Source organism: Hetaerina americana, unplaced genomic scaffold (assembly GCF_022747635.1).
Source record: "Hetaerina americana unplaced genomic scaffold, ioHetAmer1.1.p SCAF_16, whole genome shotgun sequence".
NCBI classification, from domain to species: Eukaryota; Metazoa; Arthropoda; class Insecta; order Odonata; family Calopterygidae; genus Hetaerina; species Hetaerina americana.
This window is the reverse complement of record NW_027286719.1, coordinates 3,589,900-3,603,295: the sequence shown is the minus strand read 5'-3', so window position 1 is coordinate 3,603,295 and position 13,396 is coordinate 3,589,900. Positions and strand designations below refer to the sequence as shown.

Here is a 13,396-nt window from a genome sequence, read left to right as displayed (position 1 = left end):
GCAGCTCAAATATGAAATGTACATGGAACTTTCGCTTTCACTATGACTCTTTGAACAAATGCCACGACGAAAATGAAACGAGCGTGCATGTAGGTAAGCTGAATAAGACGAATCAATATGTCCAGAGGTGGAAAGACACTAAATAGATAAAGGCCCAATTTGACATGGGCTAGATGGAAACAAATTAAAGCGATTCTGATATCAATAGCGAACAACTTTGAAAGCGTGCAAAATCAGAGCACATCAAACGAAGAACTCCCAGGAAGAAGAATGAAAACACTAATCCTAATGCAAATAGTCCAGAGCATTACCACTACCCCAGAACAAACTGGCAAGGATTTAATGAAGCCGTAAAAAAACTTAGCACGCGAATCATAGAAAATTAAAGGCTTTAGTCATGAAGCACAAAGTTATTTTCGTAAGAAATTTTTTGTGCGAAATTCGCTCATTAAGCATTTTTATTTTTTATCTATCCATATGAATTATACGATCATGCTTTTTTTAAACGTGTTCATGATACAATTCAGCTTCTCCGTAGTTGATCTTCGTGCGGTAGAGCTCTTACTTTTATAGTTATTTAAATTACTACTTTACATCAATACGAATTCTTTCACAAATTACTCAATTACATTACTAATATTCTTTTGCCTTTTCCACATAAAAAATTAAAGGCAATTTCAAGAATACGGGAGTCCCGAAGTTTAACATGGTTAATTCAGATCATTCATACACGCAATTAATGCCACACACAAAAATAGGAGACCACCTGTTCAATTACCTTTCAAGAATTTCATAAAAACTGAATGCGCACTCCTAATGCTCAAAAGCTGGGAGAAATGGATAATTGACAAATAAAATCCCTCGAATTTCTCGCACTTGCTAACCATCTCATCGGGCTAATTAGGAATCATGGATTTCTAACGCTTTCAATTTATCTTTTTGAATTACACGACAATTTTAACTTCAATGCCAATTCAAAATAAGATTCTCTAATCAATTCTGAGAATTTTCTCATTTGCACCTTGAATATGTCCCCTTCTCTATACCAATTTCCCTCAGTCACCATCCACGATTTTTTCGCTAGATTGCACAAAATAACTCGCTTTTCATCCATTTAACTAGGAATAACCTTTCTTTCATCAAGTGAAAGCATAAGAAGTCTCCCTAACACCACGGCAAATGTTAATGACTCTCGTAAGATGTGGCTAACGTAATGCTGAAATCTTTCAACGAAGGACGATTGCAGTATTGGCACACGGAAGGAGTGCTTACATCGTTCATTGAATATACTGTCGTAATTTTGTCTCATGTCAACTTAGTACCGACGGGAAGACAAAACGTTATGACAACAAACCGACCAAAACGCCTGAGGTACAGATAAATGATTTCAACAATAGGCTGATAAAAACTATTTAACAAAATTGCAAAGCAACAACAGTTATCCCGTATTCAACGAGACATATGAGGTCATCAGTTTTAACAATGATCAGTCAGTTTTAAATATGACACTGAAGGAATTATAATGGCCCCACACTACTTAGGTAGATCAGACCACAAAGATAAACTAAGGGAGATAGATTCCAAGACAGATAGGTACAAATACTCATTCTTTCCCCGAACAATCAGTAATCATAATAGCAAGAAACCGAAGTCACTTTAGAAATATTAAAAACTTTGAATTTACAAGTCGGAACAAAATTAAACACTATAGAGATGTTAGGTATACTTTCAGGTGCATGTGTATGTTAGTTGGTAGTTTGAGTGTTTGCATGTGTGTGGGGTGTAAGTGTTCATGCATGAATGTATGCCATGTTTTTTTTTTTATATATGATTTTGTTGTTATTGCATGCGATTTTTTTTTTTTTTCCTTTTCTAAATTATGGGTGGTGTCCTAGCACCCCCCGCCACACGCCCTTGCGGCGGCTTGCGGGGTATTGAGTAGATGTAGATGTAGATCAGTTTTAACAATTAATAATAAGCAGCGAACAACCTTGAAATCGGAAGGTTAAATTAATCAGTCAATCGCGACGCAACTTGGTACAGTACAAACTATGAACCAGCTCCACCATTCAACAGGCAAGAAGTATCCACTTAATGTAAGAACATACTTTCAGAATAAATATATTCATGATAAATAATGCACTTGACACTCACAGTAATTGGAGCAATATGAATAATGTTTTTCCTCCAAACTGACACCACGTCTATGAATATCTTTTTGGGCAAAATGGCTGTAAAATGACGTCTTTCACAAACCTCAAATTTTAGTTCTGGAGTGAGTCTGAACGCACTCAGTTGCCTCCGCAATGGCATATCCATCCCGAAAGCACTGCCGCGGAACAATTCACCGAGGAAAACCAAAGTCTCCAAAAATGGTAAACCCCGCTGGTAGTACGGATTACCTTCGGGCAAACACTTGTTCTCCAGTTGACAGAAACAAGGCGACAGCGAATTCAGTTCGAACTCTGGTGACTGAGCTTATTAGTTTCTATAGCAGAGCTGCGGAAGGATGTGGTTTGACCGCTATGGAGTCCCCCAACTCCGCGAACATCCTCGCTCAACAGTTCGACTGAAAACACACTACGAAATTAAAAAAAAAACAATGCAGTGCATTTTACGTTCCTTTCCACGGCCTAAAATAATGACGATTAACCCTGTCAACTTGATCCAACCCAGAATTTCAGGTGATGCAATGGGAAAGATTCTTGGGAATGGTATTTCAAATACCGAGGGTGGTCATACGGTCTATTCGCTCTAACACGAGGCCCACGTCACCCTGGACTGTTTCCAAGTGTTCGAATTTCCTCCCTCCATCGAATTGCTTACATCCTCTCGGTGGTGTTCGAAAACCAAACTTTGGCATCGACGCTCTTCTCGATTTCTCCCAATGGAAAGAAACCACTGCATTCGTGCTGCCAGAAAAGCCTGGTGCTTCACGGTAAAAATTTACCGACACAGATACTCGTATGACCTTCCATAGTCAGTCGTACATGAAAAAATTAGGGCTAGGCATTATACGAGTGATAAATCCTTCGAATGGATAACGATCGAAGCACGGTTTATTAAGGTAGGAATTTTCAATAATCAGACTGTTGTAGACAACTTTTAGTATTGAAGCCTCGATCATCGGGAATTATTAAATTATTGGAAAAATATTTCTCAACAGTTATTGCAAAAATATCATATAACAAAAAACATTAAAAGCCCCACTCTACCAAGCATATATTCGCGATGCATACATTGGTGGCTGGCGTAACTTGGTGGAACTCCTTCATGATGCGTAGAAAAGGTAACACTCTGCTATTTCACAAAACATTACTTTACTGCGACCGGTTTCAACACAGCGTGTCATCATCTGGCCAGATGATGACACGCTCTATCCAAACCGGTCGAAATTAAGTTATATTTGTTTCGTGGAAACGTGGAATAGCAGAGCGTTACCTTTTCTACGCATATAATCGCGACTAAATCTCCCACATTCGCACAAATATTAGATAATTTGCAGGCGACACAGAGATTTACACAGAAATAAGAACACCGGCAGATTGCGAGCACATCTCTAAAATATTGACGCCACATATCGGAGTGGTTTGAAGAATTGGGATTCGAATTAATTATCAGAATATCTACAACACATGTTCTGGAATATAAGAAAAGATAAATAAGACATGAAATATAAAATTAGATGGATGGAGATAAGCATTTCAGAGCAGGTCAAATACTTCAAGTGTTGTCACGTGTTGGCATCAATGACGCGTTAGAAGAGTATGCGGGTCAGCCTTAAAAAGGGTTGGTTTCAATCGACGGGTTTTTGGCAAATGTAATGAAAAATTAAGAGAGAGGCGTTAGTTCGATTGCGTTAGGCCACATTTAGAAAACGCGGTTAGTGCGGCCATGACGCGGACTATAGCCCCGCCCACTACCGGCGGCAGGCTAGTTGCCCGAGACCCAATGAGCCGTCGGTGCTTGGCGGATCGTCGAGCTGTGCGTATGGTGCCAGTTATGTCAGTTTCTGTTGCCCTTGTTTCGACTGTTTCTCGAAAATGGAAATTGACGAAATCACGGAACAACGAACCAACATCAAATTTTTCGGTGAAGTGCGGTTAAAGTTTTCAAGAAAAAACCGAAATGTTGACAGCTGTTTACGGTGATAATGCTCCGAAGAATTCATCTGTTTTCGAGTGGATTAAATCAAACCAAATAAATCAACAAAAAGCCGATCGAAAATTAAAGTCACGCTCCTGGTTTTCTTTGATGTCGAAGGTGGCGCTCATCGTGAATTTCTTCCTGGAGGACAAACAGTGAATGCTGAGGTCTACCTTACAGTTCTCAGGCGTTTGAGAGATCGCGTGCGACCAAATTGAGCGAAGAGCGTTGAACTACTATCCGGAGGATCCAAGTTCAATACCCGGGGATGCCTCTGGGTACCCTCAGCTTCCCATAAACTGTTGTGAGGGCATAGACCGAGGTGACCAATAATCTCACATATCAAAACCCATCTTCCGGTTGATGATTATGCTTTTGATTTACATAGTATTTGCATTGTGTATTGTGCATGTATTTGCAGAGTGCGTTTATGATCGAGCTGATTATTTTAACTAATAATTCTACTGTACGACTGATGCTTTCACAATCTCCCATTCGGCGGCTTGCAGGGTTTTGTTTATATGTAGATGAAAAGCTAGTTCGCCATTAAATTGCTAACATGAGGGCAACTTTCTGGTAGGCACTTCAGCTGCAATAGTTTTGCGCCACTTTGAGACATCTACGAAGAATAACCACAAATTATACTCACACAAAGTCACATGCAAACGAAGAAAAAAAGTCCTGGTAGAAAGAACCTTTGGAGTACCTCGGGTTTACACAAATGGCTCCACTTCTGAAAGAATGCTGAAAGTTTTTCAAACGTCAAATTTCATTTCTCAAACCATTAACACATTGGCGCTCTCGTCATTCCCACGACTTTTAAAATAACAAGTGGTATTACTGGCCATGGAATCTAACAAAATCCAGGCTTAGAAACGTGTTTATAGTATCCTCATCAGCACATTTCAGGGAAAAATAAAGTCCCCAAGATAACATTCTTCCGCAAAATGCACCTAGACGCGGAAAATGCGTCAAATCAACGTCTTCAAATTATATCTTCATTACGTTTGTGCGGAGTGAAAAATAATTCCATTTTTCAACCTTTTAGTAATTTCAACTGCAATTAAATACCATTCCCCCCTGAATACAAATTTACAAATAACAAAGAAGGTTCCTTAAATTAATAATTAAAACAGGACTGTTATTTTAGATATTATGTTTAATAGCTGACTCGTACTTAGCGCACAAAATCCAACAGAAAGCAACGGAAGATTGTCTCTGTATTTTTATTTACCAGTAAAACGACATTTACGGTCGTGTACTAATGCGCAGGAATTTCTAAAATAAATGCATCGAGCAACTGCCGATAATTGATCATTAAAGCTCCAGCGTTGAGGCTCTGGTACATAAGCAATAAACTAAACAATTTACTCTCAACTTTATACGACCATAAGACAATATTTTACTCGCAGCGCCGACTAAAAATGTTATATGATAGAGGAAAACCTGAACGGTTACCAGCATACTACGAGGGTCATCCGGAAAGTAGTACCCGTTCGTGAAATAAAGACACAAAAGTAAATATTAACAAACATAAAAAATTTTATTTGAAAGAGGATACTTTAAACTACTTCTCAACATAATCTCCAAGCAAATTAAGGCATTTGTCATAACGTGTGACAAGTTTCTGTATTCCTGCTGCATAGTCCTTCGCCGCCAGCTCATTGAGATACGCGAGGGACCCATCTTGCACAAATTTTTGCATAATGCAGATGGTGTTTAACAATTTCATGAACAATTGTTCGAGAAACATTGGGAAAATGCTCACAGATGTCATCAATTGTGACGCGCCGATCGTTCCTCACGAATTCGTCAACTGAGCTCACCAGTTGGTCTGTAATGACAGACGGTCTCCCCGAACGCTCATCGTCGTGTGTGTTCCCCCTCCCCATGTTGAAGTTGCGACACCACCGCCGAACAGACGACTCGTCCATTACATTGTCTCCATACACCTCCTTTAATTGGCGATGAATATCACATGGGCGAACGTTTCTTGCATTGAGGAATTTAATCACTGCCCTCACTTCACAACTGGCGGCGTTCTCAATTTTTTAAACATTGTAAACAATCACAGAAACAACACAGGCAATGCTAGCGTCACGCAACTTGGCTCAGAGAAGGCAGACAAGCCACTGAAGCTATCTGACCTCGTCCAGCGGCTACTCGCGTCGTCAGCACTTCATGCGGCACGAACGGGTACTACTTTCCGGATGACCCTCGTATATGTCAAGGAACCCCAGATACATATCCAATTTTAGCTTTCTTAAGTTTGTTCATCCCACTAGAATGCCATCAGAGATTATGCAACATAAGTGCAAAAATGGCTTCCCTGATTTGATTTGAACTGTTATAGCTGCTGCTTTCCTTAAGTATTTATCCCAGGGAGAGATGAAACAATTTGAACAACCACCAAGAAAAGGGAAACCTTTATAAGTGACCGTGATTAAAAACAGAATAAAAATTTTGGAGCTATTTTCATCCGCAATATTATATTTTTGTTGTAAAAAAACAAAATTATTCAATCCCAGCAACGGTAAAAAAATTAAAATGCATTTTTGAAAAAGATCATCAAGGTTCTCTCTTCCTTTATAAGTAAAATTAAACATGCCTTTATAGTAAATGTCTAGAATTAGCAAGTTTTTCGCAATCCAAAGACCTGAAATTTTAAATTTATAAGATAACAATTAGTGGACACATTCATGCTTCAAAATACCCTATTTTCAAGTTTTTCGCAATCCAAAGACCTGAAATTTTAAATTTATAAGATAACAATTAATGGACACATTCATGCTTCAAAATACCCCATTTTCGTTAAAACAAATTTCGATCTTGTGCAGGAATGGTGGCATTTTTTCACCAATTAGTTTACAAATAATGGCACGAATAATGATGAAAAACCAATGAAAAGCGAAAAACCTTTCAGAAAATAAATTTTCAACACACTTTACCCATAATATTTTTTCATGGTATTTTACCTCAAGTTATGGGCAATCGGTAACGACTTCTCTCCTACACATCGCGTAGATTCCCTCTAATTTCCCCAGAGTTATTTCCTTCTTCATTTCGTCGTAACCTGTCGTCATGCTACACGTATACAGCGCCCACTCTTTCCCTTCCTCTACGCCACTTAACCGATAGTCTCCATTTATCACGGCCTTCAACATCCCACTGCATTTCAACACATCCTCCACCGACTGGTTCTGCCTATTTCGGATTTCCCCCAACAACGTCCTTTCTTCACACACAGCATTCAGAACTTGGGCGCTTGCCTTAGTTTAACTATTTCCTCAATTCTTATCCACATCCCAATAGCCTCCCATATATGTACGCTCAACCTTTCACCTCATTGCAGGTTTCGCATCCATACAGCGCTCTACATACCATTTAAGTTTGCACTCATCTTTTCTTTACCCTTTTACGTTCATGTACATGCATGCCATCACTTCTCAGGTTCTTTCGCCAACACAATTATTCTCCCAACGTCCCCACACCATGCCAATTTTCCTCAAATATACTGCCCGAATACATGGGCTGCTAAATCTGCACCGGGTTATTCCCTCCGACATACTTCCAAGTTTAAACTTCTCTTGAACTTAGCTCTTCCGGTTCCCTGAAATATCACTACTTTCGTTTTCTTTCGCGGTTAATCTTCGTCCTATACTGCTTCAATTAGCCCTCTGAAGCTCTCAACAATAGTTTCTATCTCTTGCCTCTCATTTAACTATTCCTCGATCAACTGTAAACACAAGCGACTTAATCACCTCCCCTCCTCCCACTTACATCCCCGGCTCAACCCATTCCTTCCCATGCCGGCCAGCCTCAACATATCCGGAGCACATGCTCGGCCAGTGAGTACCAACCGTGACACACTCCTGCCTATCCTAACGTCATTCCTGATAGAGACAAGTGATTTTTACTCTAAAAAATTCTCGAATAGCTTTCAAATACATATACGATTACACCATTCACCCCTTACCATGGACACACAAAGAATCTGAATGGAAATAGGGCCAAAGCACGCTGTAACGACTAAGGGGATCGTTTCCCCACGAAATGATGCCCGTACTGGCTGCGAAACGTCGATCGAGCGTCACCGCATTGTAACGCCGCAAAGATCCCAAAAAATATCCGGTGATAAAATGCATTTAAGTCAATCAATACCAATTTATCCAACCAACGTTCCCTTGAATTTTCGGTTAAATCCGGAGCTCATCATGGAGCTGCTTTCTTGGGTGAAATTACAAAATTTCAGAACCATTATCCACACTAAGGGGGTTTCTGCAATCAATGTACTCGTGAGTGCCCTCAAAATGTGACGCAGAGGCCACTTCGACTCCTGGTAGGGTGGACAGCATGATGGATGGATGGACAGAGGTCTTTTGGGCGAAATTGAGACCGAATTGTCCAGATTTCTATTTGCAGTGCAATACAGGTGTCATGGAGTATTAATTTCAGGTTTTCTCTTTTTGTCGACGCTTATACTTGCATAGCCTTACAATCTTCTGAGTATATTTTAAATCTATTTAAAATAAATTTTCGCTCCCCTCACCTTGCAAAAAGGTATGTCTTGAAAGCATGCGAAATATATAGACTAGCCCTGAATTATTTAATTATTCTTATTCATGGGTTTCAGTCTCATCGCAGTCCATCTGTTTAACTAAGAGCAAAAAAAATCAAATAAAATGTAGATCCAGTACGGAGAAAGCCTACTTCTAAGGAGAACACTTTTATGCATTCCAATTTTAAGTTTCATTCCATGTCATACCGAGTGTCATCACGGCGGGGAAAAAACAAATATATCATCGACTTTAAACCAAAACGACAAGAGAGAGTAATCAACACAATGGTGGGCCCAATAGGCGAGGCTAGAGTTCAAATAATAGAAGGCCAATCCCTATTCGGGCGTGTGAAATTCACATGCCAGCCCGGGCCAGTTCCTTTCCGTGGCGCCGATGATTTTCCAGGAAGACCAGACACCCGAAAAATCACACAGCTTGGGTGAAGCTTAGGGTGTCCACAGTCTTCACCCGGAATCGAACCCCGGCCCTCTGGGCCACTAGCCCAACCCCTATTCACGTCCCTATTACCGGCATTATCGAAGATCATATACAGATAAACCATTTTCGCTCAATCAACCAAACAACAAGTAATGCCTTAACATTCCAAGCTTTCAGCAATTCCAGAAACAAAGATTAGGTACGAAGATAGGTATGCATACAGGTATCGGGCTAAGAGAATATTTAAGCAATTCGCTAAATGTGCTTTAAGAGACGAATAAACCCTCACTACTCACACGTTCTTTTTCTTTAAACTTCAATTTGCATCAAAATATACGCATCCGTACACTGGACTAGAGGAAGTGAGTTCTCGGTCCGGGGTGCGCTTCCGGCGACGCCTTGCGGCGGGCCACTTCCCCATCCGCTGGGCAGCCCATCCTCCACCCAAGGGCCTCCGGCACACGGGCGCGCGAAGATCGGGCGGCCCTGAAGCACGAGTTCATTTCCCACGGCGGATTGCCAGGCGCGCCACTTGGCCCGTCCCTAAGGCGGGCGCGTCAAGCACCATGAAAGAGGCTCGAAGCAGTGAGCGCAAACGAAAGTGGCCATGCTCTGCGACTTAAACATTTGTTTATAATCCAACCCCACGAATTAGTCGGAAGTGCGAAGGACAGAGGGGGTAGTCGCCATGGGACGCGAATCTTACGGTGCGCGCCGCTGTTGGGTGCAGAGACCCCAGCTACCCAGCGCCGTAGTGAGGTAGGTATATGGCCAGAGGTCATCGGGTTGGGTCACTAGGCTTTTTGTCATTTTTCTCCTGAGAATTCGTCGAGAGCGAAGAAGACGAGCCGACGCAGTTTCATTCCCGGGTGTACAACTGCACCAAGGCCACGAAGAAAAGGAGTGAGGGGAAATACTGAAATGCTACATGGACGATTATTTCAAGCACTTAAGGTCAGCGCTCACTTTCTTTTCTTGCTTATTTTCTTTCATGCAATCTAACAATAAGTTCTCGCTTTATTTATACGCAGGGTTCGTAGCGTTTGTCATGTTTTGCCGGTCATCCTCTGCTGGGGATGCACGCAATCGTCGCGCAGAATTTTCTTAAAACACTGGTGCCTAGCTATGCAACCAAAGCAAATATTAATAATAAAATGTAGTCTTTCCCCGTAATCCAGAAATATATAAAATGGGTTCAACAGCCGAGTCCCATCCGATGAGTAATTTCTGCATCTGAACTCCGTTTTGGCTTTGCGCTCGCATTTGCCCCGCCAGTTTAATACCCATCTCCCATTGAAATTAAATGTTTTCCTTTGACACGTTCATAATACTCCACAAACCTTGCCCACATTTTCCTATCAAGATGATATGTAATTCGTCAAAGTCACCTTTCCGAAGCACAAGCAAAAACTTTAATTTTTGGGTCTGAAAGCTTTGCTGGATTCGCCAACGGTGACATTTTCGCAAAAATTCTTTTCCGTTTACAAATATAAAGAGAGTAAAAAGAATCAGGGCCGTGTTTTATTGCAGATAAGAACTCTTGCGTCTCCTGAGATTATGGCGTTCAATTAAGAGCTTTCAATCCAAAAGCCTATTAGTGCATATTTTACAGGCCACCGAACGATCGAGTTAATTCAATACTAAAACTAGAAAAACAATTCAAAGGCTTCTCATCCCAAAACAATGAACTAGACATAATAATCGGCAGTGATTTCTATGTCCCATCTATTGATGGCAGCACACGTAGTTCTAAAATGGGGTAAGTACAAAAATACCTGTTGCCATTGCATCTTTGACGTTGAACTCCACACATCAATCATCCGCTTCGCCGATTTGGGATGATTACATTCTTGATTTGTTATGAACGATTTACCTGTAACGGTCTTAACTATAGTAACTTTTACACCAATTGGCGGACAAAAAGAGTAGTAAATGATATTTTTTTCCGACGAGGGGAAGAAATAAGACGCACGAAAGAAAATTTTTTTAAGTTTTAAAACGGGAAATATATTGGCTTAAAATTCACGATACGCGGTTTATTTGTTAATTTTAAGCCAGATAGCAAACACGGAGATACTGAAGATAAATTGAATTACATCTTTGAAACTACGCGCTCAGCAGTAAAAGGTTCATTCCAAGAAAAAATATAACGAACCTACACATCCTACAATAGATAGCACCACGTGGAAGCTAGAAAATCGATAGGACGTAAAAGGCTATGTCACGTCTGGTTGATAGATACACGGCATGATATCGCTAGCAACAAACGGAATGAGGTCACTAGTGATCAACCAAACATCTACGGCAAAGAAAAATTTCGAAAAAAGTAGAGCCCTTGTTACACGCTCTTTTTTAGTTTGCGGGGTGTTGTGTAGGCGGATATGTACCGGAATGCAATAGGAAAAATATTGATGAACATTTAAACGAGAAACCAAAGGCATTTTGGTCTCATGCCAGAGTACGGGGAATAAGTCAAACGTGAGTTGATTAAAGAAAGAGAGGGGCGAAAGAGTAACCAGCAGTTAAGAAAAGGCCAACTGGTTAAATTCCTTCTTTCGACAAGTGTTTACTAATTTATACACTTAATCATCGTTTCCCCCAACCGCAGCCCGAAATTGAGATTTCACGTAGTACAACAGGCGCAATATTTACCCGGAAAACTAAACGCAAATGCCGCCTTGACTCACTGCGCGACTCTATCTTCTCACTTTCACAAGGAAAAGTCGTTTCTTTCTCACACACCTCCTGACCGTAACCTCACGAATTCGCCATCGAATATGCAAGTTAGCCAGACGACAGCTTACGTAATAAGTAACTTTTGAGTAAAACTCCTAAGAATGTTATGTTTAATTCGACACCCACATTGCTGAGATTCGGCAAATACGCAACAATACAAATTGAATTATTTCCCAGAGCAATACATACAGAAATCCAGAGCATTAGATACGGAAACATAATCAAATTTTCCGACGATTGCACAAAGTACTTTCAGGGAAAAATTTCCCAGCCACCTTAGTAAATTCCTTTTCGATTCCCTACTCAATTTTGCATTCCGTATTGAACGAAAAAATCTGCACCTACCACCAAATGGGAAAAAATGTAAATTTAGTAGATCAATCACAGGACATTTATATAACCACGCTACGTTGGAGACAAAGCGTACCTGAAAGTTGTGACTCAGTACACCCCAGGCATAACCCATTCGGCGTCCTGATCGATGACGTTACACGAGATGGGAAATAGCGAAGGAGAGGGGGGACGTTTGAGTGGTACGTGATCTGTGGGCGTGATGCGCAGCAACTGATTTTGGCACGGGAGCGTCGGTGTGGATTGCTGCCCAGCGAGAGGCGAGCATGTCTTAGCAGCACATGTAAGCAAACTCGGGTACTCGGGGGGGCTACTGAAGGAAGCCTGCCTCCACTACCCTCCTATCCTTTACTCTTGCTCCTCTCAATGCTGTTCTCGCACCCCCTCCCCCCAAGCGTGCAAGTGCCCCTATTACCCTACTTAATACCCCGCAAGCCGCCGCAAGGGCGTGTGGCGGGGGGTGTTAGGGCACCACCCGTAATTAAGAACATAAAAAAACCGCGAGCAAAAGCCACAAATTTTGACAGTTCACTAACAAAATATGGCATACATTCATGCAAGACCCCTTAGACCCCACACACATGCACCTACAAATATACCGGATATCTTTGCAATGTTTAATTTTGTTCCGACTTTTAAATTAAATGTTTTTCATATTTCTAAAGTCATTTCGGTTCCTTACTATTATGATTCCTGTTTGGGAGAAGATCTATCTGTACTGGAGTCTATCTCCCTTATTTTATCTTTGTGGTCTGATGTACCTAAGTAGTGTGGGGCCATGATAATTCCTTTAGTGTCATCGTTAAACTCGACAGTTCTGAACCTTTCTAAAAGTCTAAGTCTCGCTTGCACTGTTCGTATTTCAAGTGGCTCCCAGCCTAAATCCCCAAAGAGACCTGTCGCACTTGTGTTCTTATCATAACAATTTTTCACGAATCTGGCAGATTTTCTCTGGGCTTATCTCTATCTAATTCTTTTTGCTAAATTTTCTCCCAAGAATGCCAAATACTTGTTCGACCAGTCTCATCTACGCAGTAGGCTACCCAGTATCGACCAGCTCATCCTCAATGAACTCCCATCATCAAAGATTTTGCCGGAATTTTTTAAGTGTCCACTAATGTTACGAATACCGGGAAGAGGCCTTTCAGCAATATTAGCACCAAATC

General features: G+C 41.0%; 1 protein-coding gene across 2 annotated transcripts in view; it reads right to left on the bottom strand.

Moving 5' to 3' along the window:
- The window catches only part of Fim (plastin-2 Fim), a 95,795-nt gene that overhangs the window by 58,887 nt on the left and 23,512 nt on the right, over positions 1-13,396 (bottom strand). The window contains exon 1 of one of the 2 annotated variants that reach the window (XM_071584039.1): positions 2,257-2,424. The exons of the other annotated variant lie outside the window; for it this stretch is intronic. Coding sequence (XP_071440140.1) covers positions 2,257-2,319 — 63 coding nt within the window. The 5' untranslated portion in view covers positions 2,320-2,424. Of the gene's footprint in view, positions 1-2,256; positions 2,425-13,396 lie in introns of those variants that run through there. 2 annotated transcript variants of the gene reach the window in all.